Below are 23,686 nucleotides of genomic sequence, written 5' to 3' on the forward strand. Positions count from 1 at the left end.
GCCAGAGAGTGTAATTTATGAAAAAAAAAAAACCATAACCTTGTTCATAAACTGTAAGCCTATGAAAGGGTTTGAAATTGCCTTCCTCCCACTGAGGGCTCTTTAGTGGTAGAGGTAGAGATGCAGTATTTAAATTAGGAAGGGAAGCTCCTTCTGGGTAGGAAAATAACCTAGCATTTATTGAGCATGTGCTATATTCAAAGCACTGCTCAAAGAGTTCTGATTCTACCTTGTGATAACCACTCGAGGTGGGGATTTCTGTATCCAATATGGGTGAGAAAATCTGGCTCAGAGAGGTTCAATAGGAGAGCAGAGACTTGAAGTCAAATCTGTCTGACCCCCAAAAGGCTTAAAATTACTTTGTGAAGCAGTGTCCCAGAATGGAACAGTGTTGGAGAAGCAGGCGGCTCTCAATAACATCTAAAATCAACCTCATATGAAGAGCAATGGTCTTTTCTAACATCAACTGGGTATTTATGATGTTTCAGGCTCTGTTCTGAACACCTAGAATGTTATTCATCTACTTGAGCATAGAACAGTTCTTTGAAGTAGATACCATTGTAACCTCCATTTCCCAGATAAGGAAACTACATCAGAGAGAGAGGTTAAGAAATTTGTCCAAGGCCTCTCAGCTCACCAGTGGCAAAGGTGGGATTTAATCCTAGAGGTCCTGCTCTCAACTGGTGTGAAAAACTCTATCTTGAATGAATGAATGAATGAAACATTACAATTCATCCTGATAATGCTTGGGGAGAAATTCCAATGAAAAATCAACCTCATGTGAAAACAGATGTAATGGGTAGCTGTAGGTGAGGCTGGATCACCTGGCTGGTGGAGATTTTAAAAGACAGACTGAAAAGGCCTTAGCTGAGGCCTGTCCCTAGGCTGCAGATCCTTCAATGGTGGAATATTTAAGATGACTTCACTCAGACTTGCGGAAACGTACTGATTGTTGTCTGTTATCTTATCAGTGCTCAGATATTGAACCACATTCCCAGCTGCCCCAGTCAGAACTGGAAGGCTTCCTTGAACCTCTAGGCAGACTCTTTCTTATTCTCCAACATTCGCCAGCAGCACATTCTGTTGTTCTACTGCAAACATATCTAGACCATGGATTGCTTCTCTCTCTCTTCTGACAACAACATGGTCTGGGGTATTGTCATCTCGTGCTTAGATCACCGGGACTTGCCCTCTTGTCCCCTTTAAAATATACATGAACTCACGCCATTCCCTCCCTTACTCAAAATACTTCAGTAATGGTCCATTGTATTTGGGAGCTCTTCCCAAATCCTTCACGTGGCCTTGCAATGTCTACATGGGATGTTTCCTGCCTCCCTGCCCACCCTCATCTTGCACCCCTTTGCCCCTAATTCCTTCAGTCACTTTGCTCTTCCCAGGCTCCTTTCTCTGACAGATCCTTCACATCAGCAATCACTGCTGCCCGAGAAGCAGTTTATAGGGCTACTTATTTTCTCTGTGATGATGGGAATCAAACCGTAGGCAAGCACTGAACTACTCTGCCAGCCCCATAGGGCTAATTCTCACCCAAATTTCAGTTCCAGCTTAAATGTCAATTTTTCAAGGTAGCCTTCCCCAATCTAAATGATCTCCCTCTTTTAGACGTTCTCATGGGATCCCATAACTTTTCACTTTATGACACTTTGAACATTTTATAACCAATAATATTTAAGTAGGTAATTATTTGTATAATGTTTTCCCCTCCTAGTTTTAGACTTTAAACCCCATCAGAGCTGGACCATATACATTTGGGTCCCGACTATAGATTGTGGGTCCACTGGAGTGCCTGAAACAAAATAGACGTTCAACAAATATTGAAGTGGTGAATGGAAGGAATGAACATCTCCATTGTTAATCACCCTGGGAAGAGATCAATCTAGGGAAAGGGATGAACTTTACTTGGCCCTGTGGAGGAAGGTCAAGCAGAAGCTGGCCTGGTAACTGGCATCAGGACAAATCTGGGTCCTTCCAATGGTTAAAAAGTTCTTTGTATTGTATTCATTATATTATCTCCAATATTCCAATATAACCCAACAAAAAGCACAGTTAAATTTCAACTCTGTTATTTGGTAATGAGAAAGAGGAAACATCCCATGCAGCCTGAGGAGAGATAAAGAAGAGAGCTATGTCCTTCCCCAAGGGCATCGGGTCAGGGAGTGGATGGCTTGAGCAGTCATTTGGCAGAGGGCAGCCCTGTCCTGGCAATTCCATGAGGGTCTCAGCAGCAGAGGCAGTGACAAAGTGACATGAAAGTGAGTCTGGGATAGGAAAATCAGGGTCTGTTTCTGTTCCTAAGCACACAGCTGTAGCACCACAAAATCGTGAAGAACAGTGGGGGGCCCTACTAGAAAGGGGGGTAATTTCTGACAACTAGGTAGGAGAAGATTGGGCACTAAAAGTATATATGATCTTAGTCTTTGGCTATGGACTAGTGAGATCTGGGAACATTTTGGTAACACTAAAACTGGAAGACCATGTTAAGACTGAAGTTTTTAAAAAGAGGATTTTAAAAAAAGGCATATTGGGGGTGTGGAAAAGGTTCTTTGGCTTCACTATATTTTTTCCCTGCCAAATAAAGTCTGGGAACTGGGGTATTTTTCTCTAAGCCTATTTCCTTTCCTTTATAAGCATTTTCTTGAGCTTTCTTTCTTTCTTTCTTTTTGTACCAGAACAAGCAAAGGCTGTTTTGGAAAATGTCCTTATCCTTGATGCTTTGTGTCTGTTGAGATAGGAGCTCATGAACTGGGAGCAGCGATCACAACTTCCTGATATACCAGTTTCTTAAGAGATTGTAGCTTGTGGCCCCACCTCCTCACTCCCAGCCTGTTCTCTAAGCACCCACAACATTTAGACAAACAAAACAGATGGTTTCATGGGAATCGTAGGTCTGTTTTAATTCTGGGACACCAGAACTATTACTAAAGGTCTATTCTTTGCACTCTCTTAGAAACCAGAAAATTGGGAGAGAGATCTTTTAAAGGATGATAAGAACTTCTCTGAGAACTCAGTTATTTCCAGATGCAATGTTATCTTCCTGGGAAAGGAGACAGGCTGGAAATCCTAGGAGAGAAACTGCTATTAAAAGGTCTTAATTTTCCTTGGTGGTTTCACATGTCTGCCACTGTTCTTACTTAGGAGCTGAGGGTTTTCAGGCCACTGTCTTATGTTTCTTTTGTGACTCCCACAACACTTAATAATGGGCACAGAGTTGGTGATTGCTAAAGAAATTATTCCATTTTGGGTACATCACTCGTTCACTGCCACTACTATGTTTCTGAGCACATGTTATGCGCCAAGCATGCTTGTTTGTAGGGGTAGCGGATGGGGAGAATCAATCATACTATCTTCTGGACTTTTTTGTTGATCTGGGAATTTTTCTACATTTTAGGAAGATTATGTTCTGGGATTTGGGTTGTGCTGTGACATTTTGATAATATTTGTTGATGAAAGCCTTAACACATACATGCATGTCAAAAAGTACTTCAACAAGTATCCTACTGATACTCCCACTGCAAAAATCCCCCTTGGGCTTATGAAGCACTTAGTGTGTTTTTTCCCTACAAAAACCACCTCCACTCTCACCCCCCAAATAACCCGACATCAGCTCTGCATTGTCAATGTTTTATCTCTTGTACAAGAATGTTCATGGACTTGGACTTTTCTGAAGTGCCTCACAGTTTTTGGCTTTGGAGTCTCAGCTTGTACAGTAAACACAGGTTGATATTACTACTAACCCTCCTCTAACAATATTTCCAGATGGCCAATGGCTGCAGGCCCTTGATTGAAAATTAAAATGAGTGAACAGAATAGAAAACATAGATTAAAAACAAATTGCTGCTACTTTTGCAGTAATGAAGTTCTACAAACATTCTTTTGTTTATAATTTATGTAAATCATAGTTTCTTTGGGGCTTTTATTAAGGATAGATAATTTGTGATAAGGTGCATGCTGAACCAAGCCTTTCTCTATATTTTTAAATGAGGTGTAATTTAAATGTAGCATATATATGTACAGAGTTTGTTTTTCTACTTTATAATTGTTGAGTTCACTTCTTTTTTTTTTTTAGAGAGAGTGAGAGAGAGAGAGAGAATTTTAATATTTTATTTTTTAGTTATCGGCGGACACAACATCTTTGTTTGTATGTGGTGCTGAGGATCGAACCCGGGCCGCACGCATGCCAGGCGAGCGCGCTACTGCTTGAGCCACATCCCCAGCCCTGTTGAGTTCATTTCTATAAAGGTGTTCATGGTATTCCTTTATCTTCTACCATCTGTAGGATCTGTAGTAATAGCCTCCTTTCCATTCTTGGTATTATTTGTGAATTGTATTTTCTATCCTGCTTTAGAAATCTAGGAATTTGTCAATTTATTTTTAAAAATACTCAACTTTATGCTTTGTAGCTTTCTCTACTTGTCTATTTTCAATTTTATTTTCTTTTTCTCATTTACTATGATTTTGGTAAGCTCTTCATTTTTAGCTTCATAAAGTAGAGAAGGAAATTATTGGTTTCAAATATTTTAAGCTGTTCTTTTTTCCTAAGCACTGTATTAGCTGCAGCTCACAAATGCTGGCATGTTAGGGTTTTATTATCATTCAGTTGGAAACATTTTCCGATTTTTCCCCTGTGATTTTTCTTTGACACATGGCTTGCTTTTGACACATGAATTTTCTTCGATTACTTCTTTGATTACTTCTTATCTCTAGTAAATTCTTTTTATCTCAGCATTGACTTTGTCTAAAATCAGTGTAGCCATTGCAATGTTACCATGATTGGCATCTGTACAGTATACCTTTTTCTATTCTTTCACTTTACCCTATCACCATACTTATATTTAAAGTGAGTGTCCTATAAAGTTTATGTAATAGAATGCAGTCAATTGTTTTGCTAATGTCCCCAGAGACCACACCTTCCAGAACTCCTGTCTGTGAATAGTCCCCTCCCACACTGCCTCTGCGCTTGGCCACATCACTTGTGTTGGCCTATGACGCATCAGTAGACATGACAAAAGCCAAGGCACCGGTCCCTGGGAGTTTACCTTCATGGAATGCTGCAGCCATCGGAGAGGAAACCTGGTCTTCTAGCCTCCTTGGGAATGGAAGCCCATATTGAAAGAGTGATCCTCCACCCTCTGGGATGTATTATCTTTCCTAGCCCAGCCAAATCTCCTCACCAGAGAATCCTACAAAAAATGAAGCTGCATAAACAAGTCCAGGTGAAACCAGCACAAGATATTATTATTTCAAACTAACAATACGTGTGGTTTTTTCCAATGCAGCAATTGATGAAGGATATATTGGCTCTTGCTTCTTCATCTAGTATGACATTCTCTGCTTTTTAATTGGAATATTTTGTTCACTTTATATTTAATGCAAATATTTACAGGGCTGGGATTGAAACTACATCACTCTATCTTGTCATTTACTTGGTAATGATCACTTTGTTTCTCTTTTCCTATGTTCTTTTGCATTGATTAAGTATTTCCTGGGATTTCATCTAATATCAACTATGGACTTTTAAAAAGCATAAAGTTATATGGAACTATTGTTATCTTCTTCTCCTTTTTCTTCTTCCTTTTCTTTTTACCAATTGCTTTATGGATTATAATATGTAATATTTTGATACCCCTCAGATAAGGGACAACCCTCTAATATTATATACATCTATATAACTCCCTCTCCTCCTTTGTACTATTATTGTCATACATTTTATTTCTATATTTGTAATGAACTCCAGAATATAGTAGTCCCTTCTTATCTTCCAGAGCTTTGCTCTAAGACCAGTAAATGCCTGAAACCTCTGATAGTGCTAAACCATAATATATATGAACCATGCATATATAACTATAGGTATGTTTTTTCCCATGCATACAGATGCAATCTGTCCAGTACATTTATATTCTTTAATCCAAATTTGTTCCTGAATCCATGCAATCAACCTTACTTGCAGTAAGTAGTTGGGGTCACTCATTTCAGGGGATCTCTTGCTGAAGTCTTCATATAGGCTCTATGTTTTCTTGCACAACATGATGTCATCATCATTTGGAACACATTTTCTTTTTATGTTTTACACCCCTAAATTTAATGCCTTTTCCATCTTAACTAAGCACTTACGCACAATGACTGTAACACTGCAATTTGAGGTATAACAGCCAGACCAGCAAAAATTTCTTATTCTTTCTTCACAATTTCACATGCAGAAGATTTGTTCTTACTATAGATCTTAATAAACTCAGCATACATTTTTTTTCTTTACTTATGAACTTTTAACTTTTCACCCAAAGGCAGCTCTTTGTGTCTTCTCTTTCACATATTTCAAATAGCTAGCATCACTATTCTTGCATCTTGGGGGCTTTATTTAAGTAAAATAAGAGTTAGTTGAATACAAGCACTGTGATAACCACTACAGGCAATCTGATAGTTGAAAGAGCTAAGTGACTATTGGGTGGGTAGTATACATAGTGTGGATACACTGGCAACACATGATTCACATCGTTGGCAGGATGAAAGCAGGATAGAGCAAGATTTCATCACATTACTCAGAAAGGCACATGATTTAAGACTCATGAATTACTTCTGGAATTTTCCACTTAATATTTTTCATACCAGTTGACTGTGGTAACTGAAACCAGGGAAAACAAACCATAGGTAGGGTGGGGGCAGGGATGACTACTATACAGTGTTAGTGTTTCTGTTTTAAACAATAAATTATCCCTTTATCAAATTAAGAAAAGATAAACAATAGTCTTTTAGATTTTCCTAAATATTGATCATTTCTTATACTCTCTTCCTCCCTGCCCCTACTTCTTCCTTCTCCTCCTCCTCTCCCTCCCCTCTCCTCTTCCTCCTCCCTCCTCCTCCTCCTCCTCTTCTTCTTTTTCCCTTTTCCTTCTCACACCTAATTTTCACCTAGTGTCAATTTCCTTTGGCCTGAAGAATTCCATTACCCTTTGTTTTTTTTTTCTTCTTCTTGTTGTTTTTTATTTTTGTAGTGTAGATTTACCGGTAAGAATTCTCTTATCAGCAAATGAAAATGCATTTTTTCCCTGAAAATGTTTTAATATTACCTTCAATTAAAGATATTTTAGCTGAACATAGAACTCTAAATTGACTTTTTTCTTTCATCTTTTTAAAGACATTGGTCCTTTGTCTTTGTATATTTTTTTATGAAAATAAGTTGTTATTTTCAATATTGTTCCTGTTTGGTTGTTTTTAATTTTTTTTTCCAGAAATTTGACTCTGAAGCACTTAGCTGATGTTTTCTTTGTATCTGTTCTGTTTAGAAGTCGTTGAGATTCTTGGATTTGGTGGGGAGTACCATGTTTGGTGTTCTGATTATACAAGTATCGGAAAACTAGATATCAGCCCCAAAATCATAGGACCTGATATATTCTTTTGCTCTAATGCCCAAATCTTCCCCTTTCCTCTTTCAGTTTGGACAATTTTTATTTACATGTTTCTAAATTCACAGTCTCTTCCCTCTGTATCCAATCTGCTTTTAAGCCCATCTAATGAATTTTTTTTTTACTTCGGATATTATATTTTTGAGTTCCAGTTTTCACTTAGTTCTTTGCGATTTTCTTATATATCTTTCCCAGTTCTAGTCATCTTTTTCTGTGAATTCTTTAGTATTTGTTGTAATGGTTGCTTTAAAGTCCCTGTATGCTAAATGCCAATAACTGAGCCATGTGGTTTGCTTCTATTACTGTGTTTTTCTTTACTATGGGTCACATTTCCTTGCTCCTTCCCACCCTCATAATCATTTAATTTGTGTTTTATACACTGTGCATAAAAAAGCAGTGGGGGTTTATTTACAATATGAAATTTTTTTGTTTCCTCACTACAGAGTGTAAGCCCTTTATTCTTTGTGAGCTGGGGTGAGGGACTGGTCACTTAAATTCCTCCTTGAGTTAGGCAGAGCTTGGGCTGGGCTGCAGCTCTAATTAGGGAGTGTTCCCTGTTATTAGTCCAACTCTTGGCCTTCTGCCCTCCCTGCTTTTGTGCTCTTTTCAGTATTTAAGTTGGGGTTGGGTTAGGTGCAGCTTCAGATGTTTTTTTCCTGACCCTTTCATTCAACTCTGGTAAGAATCTAGAAAATCTAAGTACTTCAAGAACCCATGTGACTAAGAGATTTCTTTCTACTTTCATCAATTCCTTTGCTGTTATTTTCTTTGAAAAATGCCAGAGGTGTGGGTGGGTGGTGAGTCTGTGAGGCTGAAATTTCTTTTCTCATTTCAGAGTCTGACCCATCCTCCAGGCATGCTAATTTTTCTTTATCTCTGTTCATGGTAGACCTACTCTCCCAACTGCCCATACCCACACCAGCCATCCAACCTCAAGTATGGCAGCTTCTGTGGATCTCTGATGAGCCATAACAGGCTTGTTTCCCTCTAATTCAGTTCATCGGTGCTTCCTGTGTCTCGGCCAGCCCCATGGAAACATATGAATTTTATTTTGTCTGGGCCATTCTGGTTGACCATGGAAATGAAGGTTTTTCACATCGCTCCATATCCTAACCAGAAGCAGACGAACCATACAGGCTACTAAATATTTGCACATTTGTTTCAAGGGAGGAAGCAAAACACGCGGGGCTGATCACCAGCATATTAATATAATTCAGTATGTCTCATCTTTAAAAAAAAAAATCCTCTTTGACCCCACATATTCCCCTACCATCCCTCTTCATGACATAGTTTCTTAAAATTCAGTTCCTAACTTTCCTGCCTCTCTGGATGAGGCCTCTCATTTAGTGATCTCTGGCTGTTCACACTGAAGAAGCAAGACCAAAAGACATGTGGGAAGCTCCACGGGTATGATGGGGCATGTCAATGGGTGGATGACTGGCTTCTGCAAACAATCTTTTTTCGCTGAGGATCTTCAAGGATCAGTGTAGGGACTTTTTTTTTTTTCTATATGACTTTTATTTTTATAAGGAAGTAGTTTTCACACTCTTTCCTTAGGTGTCAAGTCTGGAATTGGGCAAGAGGAGAGGCTGGAAGTAGTGACATTTGTTATGCAGATATTTCCATGATCATGTCTGAGCCTGGTGTCCCTAACCACAAAACAGATATTTCTTGTGCAGTTTTGCCAGGGAATATGCTTCTCCTCCCTGGTGGAGGTGGAGAAGGGGTAATCCTTAGACTGCAAGCAGGAGGTGAGAGGGTTGGTGGCCCTGCAGTTTGACTACCCCGTTTTCACTCTAGTCCTTTGAGCTTTCCAGGCATCTGAGAGGCTTCTCAGTTTATTCCTCTTCTGCAGGGTGACATTTGACGTTTCTCTACGCTGCCCCATCATTTATCACTCTCCTATCTCCTTCTGCCCTCAAACGTAGTGTTTTTATGATTTAAATATTTCTTGGTTCCTTCAGTGATGAGCTTTGTGTTTTTGCTTTTAGTTGTTCATTCCAGAATCCCTGGTTTGGGTTGTGCTTTCTTTTAGAGAAAGGGATGAAAATATCTTTATTCCTCATTTTCAAATTCAAAGTCTCTGACTCTCCTGCTGACTTTTGTGTCCACAGCACCAAGACTTCTCCTGTCAAGGTTCTCACACCGCCAACCCAATGGTCACTTCTCTGGCTTCATTTTATGCTACTTCTTGCTGCATGGCCCATGTGACTCCTCCATCCCCTAAAACTGCTTTCTTCTCTTGATTTGCATGGCACCATGCTCTTTCTTACCTCACCAGTTCTTTCTCAGATTTCTATGTAGGCTTTTCCTTCTCTTCTAGAATTTTAAAGTTTGGAATGTTCTAGAACCCAGCAACCTACCCACCCCCATTCTCACACCTACACTATTGTGCAAGGTAATCATTTCCCCCCTGGCTTCAATACCAAAGTCTATTCAAAGTGGCACCGACTTCTGTGGAAGATTCCTGACTGAATTCCAGTTTCATCACTTCTGAACTATGTCAGCTAAACCTCCCTGAACTTGAGTTTTCTCAAATGTTCAACAGAAGTATAGAACTCTGGGATCTATCAAGTCTCAGAATACTACATCTAATATTAGGTGGGGACCAAAGAGAATGAGCAGAAACAGAATCTGGGCATCTGCTGGAAACTGGAAAGGCCACACTGAGCAGATAGGAGTAGCCCCTGATGAAGAACCTAAGTTCACCAAAAGGAGCCCATCAAGGAATTTCCAAAGGTTGCAGCCTAAGCTAACTAAAAGGACAGGAGGGATAGTTTACTCACAGGGTGACACATTTGTTCAAACTCCTCTTTATTCAGCTCTGTTATGTGCAATGGTTTCACCACGTGGTTTCTTGTGGTTCCATTTGACTTTTGAAACACACCATGTAAGATCTTCCCTATCCCTGACTCTTTTCCTCAGCTCAGCCACAGTTTGCAAGCGATGAGAGTTATGGAGAGTGAGCTCTATTTTCAGGATTGCACAAATGTGTAGTTTTCTCTTATGAGAACCTTCAGTTCTATGCTCCTGTGAGTTCAAGAGAGACTGGGTCTCTCCTGGTGCTGGTGGGCATCTAGAAGGATCAGCATGATGGACTGGAGTTCAGTGCCAATGACCACAGTGAGGGTTGGAGGGGCACAGGAGAGTGGCAGTCTGCCAAGCAGAGACTGGTGGACCCAGCATCAGCTTCTGGGATGGAAGCAAGAGTCTTCTGTTGTGGCCAGACCACATCTGTTTAGTGTAGTCTAGCACAGACTGTAGTTCTCTACCAAAGAGAGTGTTTTTCTATCACCTTTACAGCAACACTGAACTGCAAAGGTGTGGGAGTGGAAAGGAACATACTAGATCCATATCAGATAACCCCATCCATAAGTCACATGTGGGCATTATCTGTTTGTAAAGAAGAGTTGGGAGATAATATCAAGATATTGAGAGGATGTGGGGCAACAAGAATTCTTACAAATCACTCTGGGAGTGAAAACTGGTGCACCCCCTTTGGAGATCAATGAAGTAATACCTAGTGAAGTTATGTATTCATATACCCTTAGACCTAGCAATTCCCTAGATATAGAACATAAAGAAATTCTTGCTTCTGCCCACCTCCACCCCTCAACAGGACACAAGTACAAGAAGGTCCTCTGCAGCATTGTTTATAATAGCAGAAAGCAGGAAACAAACTAATTGTCCACAAATAGGAGAACATAGAAGGTACAAGATGGTACATCCCCAATATAGAATCTAATTCATTAGAAAAGTATACGATAGTTCAAATAAGCCAAGCACACAGATCTACATGGAAAAGGTCTCAAAAACATGAAGTTAAGTGTGAAAAATAAGTTCAAGAAAAATACATACATTATGAGCATATTCTTTAATATGAAAAAATATTTATGGGTATATAAAAGTATACATCTATTAAAATGAAAGACCCCAAATTCAAGATAGTGATTATCTTTGCTGAAAAGAGAGGAGGGAACATGTACGTAGGGGGTATTACCTGTATTACATTACTTCACAAGCGTGGTGGTGGGTAAAGGGGCTTCATTAACTTTTTTCCCATACTTTTGTTACACCTCAAATATTTAATAATTTTAAGATACTTGTTGAGGTGAGAACAGGGTGGAATATGGAGTTTGTGAGGAGTCATTCAGGGTATCTCTAAGGCAGCACTAAGACCAAGCCTCAGAGGCCACTCCATTGGCTGCTAGGTGAGAAGAGTCAGGTGATGTGGGAGTGTCACTGTCTGATATTGTTTTTGTTAAAAACAAAAAAGTTTCCTAGTTTGGACTGCCACCTTTGGATATGAGAATGCCACCATGCTTTGGTTCTATTGACAACTTTGAAATTTGTCTTTCTTCTTTAAACCAGACAACAGAAATGTTTCTGGATGCTACTCTGTCAGCTTTCTCTCTCTCTCTCTCTCTCTCTCTCTCTCTCTCTCTCTCTCTCTCTCTCTCTCTCTCTCTCCTCCCTCCCTCCCTCCCTCCTTTCTTTCTTTCTTTCTTTCTTTCTTTCTTTCTTTCTTTCTTTCTTTTCTTTCTTTCTTTCTTTCTTTCTCTTTATTTGTCTGTATTTGCCACATGAGGGATAGCAGGTGGATCAATCAGCTGGGCACTTCCATACATTTATTTGCAAAAGCCTCACACCACCACCGTATGGTGGGCATTATTATTTTCACTAAACTATGAGAAAACAGATCCAGAGAAATGCAGTGACATGCACAGAGTGGTGGAACCCAGACTGGAACCCTGACCGGATCCTGGTGCAAAGTCCGTATTCTGGCTATTTCATCTGCAGCGTGCAAACGTGGTATGTAACAGTGCGCTTTACCCAAAGACATGAAGGACACATTTTTTTTCCCCCCTAGAGTTTGTAACAGTGTGCTTTACCCAAAGACATGAAGGACACATTTTTTTTTTCTGGAGCATAAATCATACTTCAAAATTGAGAAAGAACTCAATGTAAGTTTTATATAATATAAAATATTGGCATATTATGCAACTGAATATAAATACATATGAATTTTTGAGATAAAGAACTCTGAAGAAATTCCTTCCTTTCAAGACTATATCACATGATACCCTGGGGCCCCAAGGGGGGATTTGTTCTTTCTTCTACCAACTGAAAGACTCCAGAGGAAGAGTTTGAGAAACACCAGATCACACCCTCACAAGTCAGTGTGTTCCAGATCCATTCAGCTACCCCAGGTGGGTTCTTGTTATTGTTGTCATGATTCAACCTGGAGAGCTCTCGGACAAAATGTCTTCTGAAGACAATGTCTGTATTTTCTTGACTATTAGACAGTAATTTTTATCTGGCCTCATGCTCAAGCAGAACTTTCTACCACTATCTTTTTACAGGGGCAGACAGGATAAATGTTAAAAACTTCAGAGAAGGGCATGAACCAGGGAGGGCAGGGTCTCGTTTTTGAAAAACTGTTGAATATGCTGTGATAACTCGAGATGGGGTTTGTCTAGGTACTTATCAAAATTCCTAACAACCACTACACTAGTAACAACTGCTCACTGAGCACTTACTGTATGTCTGCATTGATAATTCTTCCAAAAACTTTGTTGGGTAGGGACAATCTATCATTATATTCACTTTTATAGATTAAAAAAAATGGAGAGCACAGAGAGGTAAGAAATTTGTTCATGGTCTTAGACCACATGTTATTACCTTTCAATAACCCGAACAAGAGAATAAATAAATCCCCCACTACTTTGCCATTTCTCTGAATTTTGCCATGAAGCTTTCTCACCACTGAATGCCTACTACCTCAACATGGAATGAATCCAAGTTCTTTCAAGCACTAAATATCTGATGACTCTTCTCTCTCGTTGTTTTTAAATTTAGAAAACACTTTGGGAACTCTGTCTCTTGGTAATGGCAACCTGTAATCATTCTGCTCCAGGAATCAAGTGATGCGTCCAGAATATGTCATTTTCCCCTGTGACACTAATGTCAAAACCACACTCTCAACCAAACCAAAGGATGACTGAGAGGGAGAGAGAAGTGTGGTCTCTCGGTTTCCACTCAGCAGCTGGAGCCAAGCATTCTTGGCTTGCACTCTGCCTCCTTAAGCAATAAGCAGGATCCTGCACCTCTTCACCCATCTGTGAAATGCTGATGCCACCTCTTTTTACCTCAATTCGAGGAACATTTCCAAGCGCCAGCTTTCAAGACCATGAAGATGAAATGTGTGGCAGGCCTGGGTTTTCAGGGAACCGTTTCCCTGAAGAAGTCAAAAAGCATCTGGGTAGTGAATTGTGTGTTCTTGGATTTGTTTTTTTAAACAAGTTTAAAATTGTACATAATAGTAAAATTGTGGGAAATCATATCACATAGTGAGTAAGCAATCCACATGGCCCCCGGGGAGGAACGCTTCCTGGATCAAACCCAGGCCCCTACACTTGTACAGCAGAGGCTTCTGTCTCATGATCCCCAATGCTAATACATAAAATAAATGGAGAGATTCTCATAATAATCTTATTAGGTGGGTATAATTATTTTTCATTATTATAGATGAGGAAAATATTCCAGGTTATTGGTACATAGTAAGCCCTTAATAAAAGATTATATATGGCTACACACCTATGCATATGTATGTGCACATGCATATACCTGTATATAAAAGCAATGTGTACCAGGTAGCTATGGTAAATGATGGAAAATCACTGGGTTTAATGTTTTAAATTTTTTGAATAAAGCAAAATCCTGGGCTGTCTCTGAGAATATGAATGAATTGGGGCAAATTTGTTCAATCTCTTCGGGAATCATTTTTCTCAGCGGTAAAGTGAGGTCAGTGGGCTGGGTAAAATAAAGTAATTCTTTGGCACATGGTTGTTTTGTTATGCTTTGTTTTTTAATCTTGTAAAGTTTGGAAGAAAGACATTTCCAGTCAAAGATAGTGATCTTGGTTTACCCATTTTAACTCTCACTTCTCTTTCCAAATTGTGTAGATAAAAAAAAAATCTAGGGCAATCAAGAAAATGTTTTTTGTTTTTTTTTTTTTTTTTCACTGCTGGCAGATAGGCAGGGGTGTCACAGTCACTGCACAAACAGAACTGCTGAGATCAGAGTGAGGGAAAGACACCCTACCCTGGAATTCCAGGTCAGGAGAAGGGAGTTCTCCAGAGGGATCCAATGCCTGTATCTGACCCTCTTCGTCTGGGTTCCATTTCTTTACTTTGGAAAAACTGCTGGGTCTCTAAGAAAAAATTACACTACCTCTAAATTTACCCATTGTTTTTCGCCTGAGATCATAACATTTTCAATCATGAACTTGCAGAGAATCTCACATAAGCCACCCTAAGTCCTGGTACTGAAAAGCCCCAATGGTTCCTTTCTTTGGGAAAAGTCTCAGAAACTCGGCAGAAAGACTCAATTTAGGAATTTGAGAAAAAAAAAATTTCTTTGAAATAAACTCATGTGAGAAACAGAGGGATACAAACGAATTCTAATTCATATTTATGATGAAGACATTCCATTTCTAAAACAAGAGCAAGGTCACACACACAGGGAAAAACTAAGGAGGAAGAAAGTATTTGTAGAGGTGAAGGATATTTATCAGTTGAAAATGCAAAGTGATGAAAAGTCAAGTACTATAAGAACAAAAGAAAAAAAGAAAAGAAACAATTCAAATTAATAAATTAGAGAACCAGGAAGAATTCTATACCCTGAACTTAGAGGGAAAATGATAGATTAAAAATTAGACTATAAAAGAGATCTTGGTTAGATTAAAAATTCAATGAAAAGACAGAAGAACAGTAATGATAAATAACAGAATAAAAATGTTGTAAGCTGAAGAAATTTAGGCATCTGGATAGAATGGCTTACATACTATACAAAGTGCTATATAAAATTAAAAGAAGGTCTTGTTCTTAGATATATTCTGTAGACACTTTTTTAAAGATATCCAAGACAAAGAAAAAAAGTTCTACAAGCATCAAGAAGAGAAATAAAGCTACAGATGAAGAATGATATTAAATTGGCACCTCTCATTTCTCTGCCACATGCAGAGCTGATAATGGGTCTTTACCTTTAGGAAACATAGACAATGATCATCAAGATATGAGAATTTTATATATAATTAAAATATTTACCTGTAGGTGAAAAAACAGAAATTTTCAGACAAATAGGGACACAGACACCTCAATATTCATGTACTTTCAGAAAAGTCTAACCTAAAAAAAGACTCAGCAAAGTGAAAAATTTAAAGACAATAATAAAAACTTTAAGCACTGGAAAGGAAGAAAGTGTGTATGTATGGTTCATATATATTGAATGAAATCAATAAATCTTACAAGTTTAATTTTTGATATTCTTGCAAAATATAATACAAATATTTATTTAAAAATCAGCAAGGACAATCTAAGAATATTATTTAATTTTGCTATTATAAAGGCAAAAAAACATTATTAGAATGAAAATGAAATTATACCTTTCAAGTCACTGGAAAATTAGACAAAATAGCAAAGAAGGGTTGAAAATGAATACATCAATGCATATAAAAATATAAACAAAATTTAAATTTAATAAAAGGTGACAAAAGATTATTTTATATTCTTTAAAAGTATACTCCATCCAGGCATGGTGGCACATGCCTATAATCTCAGCAGTGGCTCAGGAGGCTGAGGCAGGAGGATCAAAGCCAGCCTCAGCAAAAAGTGAGGTGCTAAGCAACTCAGTGATACCCTGTCTCTAAATAAAATACAAAATAGGGCTAGGGATGTGGCTCAGTGGTCGAGTGGCCCTGAGTTCAATCCCCAGTACAAAAAAAAAAAAAAAGTACACTCCCTAATAAAAATGAGCTAAATAATATGGTGTAAATAATAAAGCATTATGTTGGAAATTCAAATTAAATAGTCATGGTAGAAAACTTTAAAATGTCTACCTTCATGGATCACATAAATAAAAATATAAAATATCTGAAAATTTAATATATTTCTTATATGAAACTTTCTACTCATCAGGGCATAAATATTTATTATTTCTAACATCTCTGGATGACAGATAAAATTTGGTCATTTAATAATTTATCAATAAAAACTAATAAATAAAAAAACCTAAAATGACCCAAACCATATTCTCTGAAGAAATTCAATGATTCTAGAAATTGAGAAAAGAATAAACAAAAATTACTTGGAAATGGTGAAACACCTTCCTAAATCATTCTAAATCAAGGAGAATATTCTGAATGCAAACTATTTAGAAATTAACAACAATAAGAACAGGACATTTCAGGACAGGTGAGATTCAACAACCACGTTCAGATCTAACGTATAATTTGTAATCATATATAGCTTTGATTATTAATAAAGAAGAAAATATAATGAACAAAATCCCATCTCAAAAATATAAGAAAAACTATAAGAAGCACAAGGAAGGAATTATTAATAGCAGAAGAATAAAATAATAAATCATAGAATTTCTAAAAGTACACAAAACAGAAACAAAGAATAAATTTTAGAAACAAATCATTAGGTAATTAGGATAAGTATCCGAATTCATGAAATGTTTTATTAAAACAGTGGGACAAGAAACATTTATATACCTATAAAACCAATCATTTCCCCCAGTATTTCTTAAGCTTTTTCTGGGATGGTGTTGTCACCGGCTGCTTCTGATACAAACCACATTCTCTCTCCATAGAAACCCAGTGACATGATTATTTCAGTAAATCACTGTATAGAATTTAATAGAAGCCCATGGACCACACAATGTGAGTTCACTGCTCTAGTGAACAATCCAGAAAATAAAGCAGAAAAATATTCCATTCACAATGGAAGCAAAACTTTTAAATGCCTGGGAATAAAGTTAACAACCATTATATGAAATTGACCTTCAGAACAAAACCAGACTGAGGGGCACAAAAGAAAAAGGGGTATGTCCTGAAATAAGAGAATAAGCAGGTATAATAAAAGTGCAGAGTCATTGTGGCTGAGATTAATCTGTACTTTTCGTACAATTCAAATAAAAATCCCAAGGACATTTTGGAACATAAAAAAGTATTTAAAATGCACATGGTTGGAAAAATCCACTAAAGACCAAGGAGATTTTTGCCCAATATTAGAATTGAGAAGAAACTGGCCCTCCAGATGTTAAAACTAATCAAAACAATGTGATCTGAGTAGAGAAACAGAAAAAGAACAGAATAGCAATAGAATAGAAAACCTACCAATGGACCTAAATCTATCAAAGAGTTTAATTTTTTAGTAAAATAAATGGTAAAAACTATTCCACAATGGTGTTGGAAAAACTGGCAAATCACTTGGGGGTAAAAGTTGGATGTTGGCCTTGTACCTTATATAATAAATAAATTCTTAAAAAAGTAATGATTTAAATGAAAACAAATTAAGAATACCTAAAAAGATATTAAATGCAACACAATCTCAATTATGATTAAAACTTATAAAGTTTCTGAATAATATATAGAAAACTGAATTCAGATATGCATGAACGACTATATCATAACCAAGTATAGACAGAAATATAAGAATAATCCAATATTTTAAAATATTTTTAATGAATTTCACTGTTTTAGTAGATAAAAGAAAAAATTACAACCATGTTAATACGACAAAGTACACATGGTTTCATTTTTCTGCCCATAGTTTTTATTGATACATTATAATTATACATAATGGTGAGACTTGTGGTTACATGTTTGTACATGCTCATGCTATAACAATGTAATTTGATCACTATCATTCCTCAGTATTACCTTTTATTCCTGATTTCTTTTAAATAGATTATTGGACTTCCTGGATATGTTCTCATTTCCAAATGATTAAACATTTAAAGTATTTCGGTTAATGTCAAATATAAGACTATTCTTGGAGTTTTCAGGGAATCATATGAAGACGCTAACACTATACTCTTTTATTCTACTAGTGCATAAATTATCATTATCTACTCTTATGCTAATTAAGTGACCTACACATTTTGTTACCATTTGTCAATTGTTTAAACTGAGGAAGCTAAAAAATCTTGGAAGAGCAGCATGATATGAATCAAAGTGCATGAACTGGACCAATTTAGAACCCAGAAATCAGGATACTAGTTCTGCCATTTACTAGTTCTTTAGCCTCAGCAAGTTATCTAAATTCATTGAACCTCAATGTGCAATGAATACAGTGTGCTTGTTACTTGCCTATGTCTCTGACTGACTACCAAAAAACCATTGGTCAAAATAAAAAACAACCACGGAAAGACTTCAAAAAGTTCACAAGGCTGGTGAATTGGGGAAGTCATTAAAACCTGGAGAAATGAAGGTGAGTTCCATAGTGTTTTCCTCTTTTCTCTTATGGTCTTAACCGGAAGGTGGGTCTTAGTCACATGGCAGTGGCTGAGATGTAGCCTTTTTAGGCAAGGAAAATCCTCAAATTCCTGGGAACCCCTGGAAACGGGCCCCTTATGTGGAGAAAATTTCCATTTTTCTCTTTTTTTATTCCTGTCTTTCCCAAGGAAGCCTCCGTGGAGAACTATATGTTCAGTGTAGGTAGCCAAGACTCCAACAGAAACCAGGTCTTTCTTGCTAGAGGATTTGGAAAAGAAGTTCCCATGGGCCAATTAATGTGCGGAAGGATCCTACGGAGGGTGAGTTGACAGGGATCCCCCAATTCAAAGCTATTTTAGTCCCAGGCTCTTGCCCCCCACTGCACATGAACAGTTTTAGACTCTGGACAGATCCAAGAGTTCAGTAGAGTCTTTGAAAATTGAGCTGAAAACATTGAAACCAGCAGCCACCGAAGAGATAGAATTTGTGGTCTGAACCTAACCAGTATGATTGCATACGTCAGAAAAAAAAAAAAAATAACATTTTCCAGAGGATTTGAACAGGATCCCAAATCTAAACAACATGAAATTCAAAAATTTCGGGTTATACTCTAAAATTATACTCAACATACAAAACACCTAGAAAATATGATCAACTCTCAAGAGAAAAGAATTTTTAAAAGAGAAAAGATAATTTGATGGAATTATAACACAGACTTTAAAACTGTATTCCATGAGATCACAGTACACACACTTGAAATAAACAGAAAGATTGAAATTTTCTAGCCAAGAAATAAAATCTTCAAAAAGAACCAAATGTAAATTTTGGAACTGAAAAAACAAAATATCTGTAACAAAAAAAATTAAGTTGGTGGGCTCAATAGCTGGAGGAAGATGACAGAGGAAAGAGTGAACTTGAAGATTGGTCATCAGAAATTACCCAATTTGATGAACAGAAAAAAAAAATAGAAAGAAGAAATGAACAGAATTTCAGGAGCATGTGGAACCAAATCTAAAGGTCTAACATTTTTTGAGTCATTGAGGATCCAGGAAGAGGGGAAAAAATGATTAATATAGAAGAAATACTTGAAAAGTAATGGCTGCAAACTTCCCAAATTGGAGGAAAAATACAAGTTTATAGATCCAAGAAGCTCAGCAAGCCAAAACTGGATAAACTCAAAAATCATGCCATGACACATCCTAATCAAATTGCTGAGAACTAAAGATAAAGAAGAAATCTTAAAAGCAGAGAAAAACTATATTTTATATAAAACTATGATTCGAATGACCAACAGTCATTATCAGAAATTATAAGAAATGATGCATAAAGTGCTTAGGCAGATATCACAAATGGTATCATTATTTTAATTATAGTTTGTTTACTACATTTTAACACACTACATTCATTTTTCAATCTATTCAACTTTCCCATAGTTTTCCACTATGCATGTATTTTTTTAATAACTTTATTTTATTTGTTGTTATTATTTTTTTAACGTGGTGCTGGGGATCAAACCCAGTGCCTCACACATGCTAGGCAAGTGCTCTGCCACTGAGCCACAATCCTGCCCCCACTATGCATATTTGATCCCTAGAATTGTATGCAAATACATCTTGGATATTATTTCTTTTAATTTATCCCAGATCTTTTACTCTTGTTGAAATGAGTCTTGGCTAATTCACGTATTATATTTAAACAAGTTTTTAAAATATCTCTTAAGTTTCTTCAAAGATTACACAGATTAAGTGAATCTTTTATTGTCTTATGGAGACACAGTGAAGATCAAATGAAATATACAGAAAAATGTACAGATTTCAGTGCCCAACTAAGACACTGTGAGTCATGTAAATCACAGACAGTAATAGCCTGGAAAGCCTCATTCTTTTGGACAGTCTCCTAAGAAGGCATTTTAGAGAGCTCTCTTGCCCACACTTCTAGGTTGATAAGGTTGGATGAGCACCAGTGAACCTCCCTGGGTTCTGCCTGCTGAGCCACAGTCAAGCCAAGCAGTGGCCATGTGAAGCTCAGTCTTTAACAAGGAATCCCTGGCTGTTGTTGGGTGTGCATTTGGCCTGTATTAAATACTGTTTCTAGCAAAGTACAGATTCGAAACTCTGCATCTCTTTGGCACAGGAAACATGCAGTTGTGACATTAAGGTAAAAAAAAAAATTCAGAGGATGACAAATTTCAACAAACACAACAAGCCAAAATGGATCAGAAAGCCCAGGCATTCTAATAGTGTTTATAAATCCCTAACCCCCTTGTGATGATTCCCAGGTTCCCAGAGGCTATAAGCAGGAGCATACAAATGATCCAGGAGCTTGCTCTCTCTCTGCCAAAGGCATATATATACATGGAACAGCAGTCAGCCTGAAGCTACACTGCGATGCCCTGGGTTGGAGCCGAGTGTGAAGAACAAATGAGATCTATTATGGTTTTGACCTGATAAATATGGATATCCCCTTGCAAGGAAGGTCAGCCCCCATTGGCAAGTATTAGCTTTAGAATTACCAATTATCCAAGTAGGAGAGGAGTGGGCAACTAAAGCAGTGACAGCTGATTTAAAGAGCCATTCGTAGTTCTCTGTACCAAGTGAGTGTACTCAAACACAAATGCTCCACCTTGAGACAAGCAGAGGCTACTGGCAGGATCAACCAGGTCTTTTCTGTGTTTAGTTCCCCATCTCTGAATCAAAGACATCCCTGCATACCTTTATGACTAAAGGCATCATAGAAACACCGAGTAAGACTTGGGAATCTTTCAGATGGCTAGAGACATTCAGCTTTTCAAAATCCTTGGCCAATCCTAAAGGAAAGCCATGCAGGCTACTTGCGTTTTTGATTCTCTGTTTAACAGAAGGCTGCAGGATAAACCAGAAAGAATGTGGAGCCTTTTAAAAACAGGGTTTCTGCGTATTGCAATAGCATGCATGCATATAAGAAGGAACAGAATTTGAAAACGTCTAGATGGGAAACAAAGGCATGGAGAAAAGTGGGAACTAGCTTAGATCTGCTGATCTGAGCCCAAAATCTGACTCCACCCTGTAAACTCTGTCCTCATTTCTGTAAGAATGTGGTAGCAGAAAGTTTTCCTGCTCTCCCTCTACTTTCTGCCATGGTTTGGAAATGGTTTGAGTGTGTCTTGCTGAAGCTTGGTCCTCAGCAGGGCAATGTGGGGAGGAGGGTCTAGTGGAAGGTAATTAGGTCAATGGGGGTGCCCCCCCCCTTGGAAGAGATTAAAGAGGCTCTTGCAGGACTTAGGTTGGCTCCTGCATGAGTAAGTCATTATAGAAGAGTCAGCTTGGCCCCCAACTGTCTCTGGCTTCCCATCTCATCTTGTGATCTCTCCTTCTTGAATATACTCCCACTATGATGCCATCAATCATGTTAGATGTAGACAGAAGGCCCTCCCCAGGGCTGAGCAGATACTCGTGCCACGTTCTTGAATCTCCAGAAATGTGAATGAAAGAAACAACTTTTCTCTATAAGTACCCAGCCTCAGGTATTCTTATTTATTTATTTATTTATTTACTGTTGATGGACCTTTATTTTAGAGAGAGAGAGAATTTCTTTAAAAAATATTTTTTAGTTTTCGGCGGACACAACATCTTTGTTTGTATGTGGTGCTGAGGATCGAACCTGGGCTGCACGCATGCCAGGCAAGCGTGCTACCGCTTGAGCCACATCCCCAGCCCCATGGACCTTTATTTTAGTCATTTGTTTATATGTGGTGCTGAAAATCAAACTCAGTGCCTCACACATGCTAGGCAAGTGCTCTACCACTAAGCCACAACCCCAGCCCCAGGTATTTTGTTAATAGCAACAAAACATGAACTGAAACACTTGCCCTTCTTCCTTTCCTTTTTTTCCTATTTGTACACATAAAAATCTTCCAATAATCCCACAAGTGTCCCCAACAGTGCCTCCTCATATGGATTTTATCACTTTTTAAAACTTGTGTAGTGTCATTAGTGTAATAAAGTTATTCTCTCTCCTCTCCAATATACCATCCTAACTATCAAAAAATGACTTGTCCTTGCTATTGTTAGTCTTCATCTTTAAGTAAAATGTGGTTAAATCCAAGAGTATTTTTTTAAGCTGGGTCTAACTACTCCTTTTATGTGAACATTTTTTTCCTTACCCGATTCAAATTTTCTTTTATTTTTTTAGTATCATAAACCCTCCCTTTCCATTCTCTTCCTTGGAAATTACCTATGATAATATTTCAAGCTCTTGCTTCTCTTATGGTACACTCATCATATCTCTGAAACCCTAATCCAAAAAACAAATTAAAGGAAATATAGCCTCCCAAGAATTCGGTTTGCTAACATTTTGCTCCAAGTTAGCAAACTGAATTACCAAACGTAATATTTATCTTAATATAATTTAGTCACTGATAAAATTTCAACATTAAAAAATTCTGTCAAAAACCACAAGAGAGTAAAATAGCAGAAGGATCCAGATACAAAGTTCAAGGCTTCAGTTAAAATGAGAGAGAGAGCCGTTAGATTAAAATGATCAACAGGCTAAGGCACCAGAGTACAAACCCTAGTGCTACTTAGGAACATGGGGTTTCTAAAGACAGAGCCGAGAAGGATTCTTACCTGTCCTCTGTTAGTTTCATTAAGGTTGTTCCTCGAGTAGAGAAGACAATGAAAGACATTCTTAGCTGGGGGCTGGAAAGGGAAAGAAATTCCATTAAGGGAGAGAGAAAAAAACCATAGCATACCCTTCCTTCCCATCAAGGTTTCCGACCAGTTCTTCTCTTTGAATCATGGCTGCCAGAGCTGAGGACCTACAAGCATTTAACCAGCACTCATCTTGAAGCTGTGAACAAACCAAAGAGGTGGTGACCTGCTGTGTATTTCTGGAAGCCACTTCTGATTGGACACTATTGCTCAGTGAATGGATTACAAGAAAAAAAAGACAAAGTCCATCACTACCCTGGGCTGTCTGAAGCATGGCCCTGGGAGACTGGTCTGCG

At 37.8% G+C, this 23,686-nt stretch overlaps 1 protein-coding gene across 1 annotated transcript in view; it reads right to left on the reverse strand.

Annotated features, from left to right (window-relative positions):
* The window catches only part of ANTXR1 (ANTXR cell adhesion molecule 1), a 225,371-nt gene that overhangs the window by 169,562 nt on the left and 32,123 nt on the right, over nucleotides 1–23,686 (reverse strand). The window contains exon 3 of the mRNA XM_081264451.1: nucleotides 23,307–23,378. Within this exon, the coding sequence (XP_081120577.1) occupies nucleotides 23,307–23,378 (72 nt within the window). The remainder of the gene's footprint in view (nucleotides 1–23,306; nucleotides 23,379–23,686) is intronic.

The sequence above is a fragment of the Spermophilus citellus genome (genome assembly GCF_964194105.1).
Source record: "Spermophilus citellus genome assembly, chromosome: 13".
Classification (NCBI taxonomy): Eukaryota; Metazoa; Chordata; class Mammalia; order Rodentia; family Sciuridae; genus Spermophilus; species Spermophilus citellus.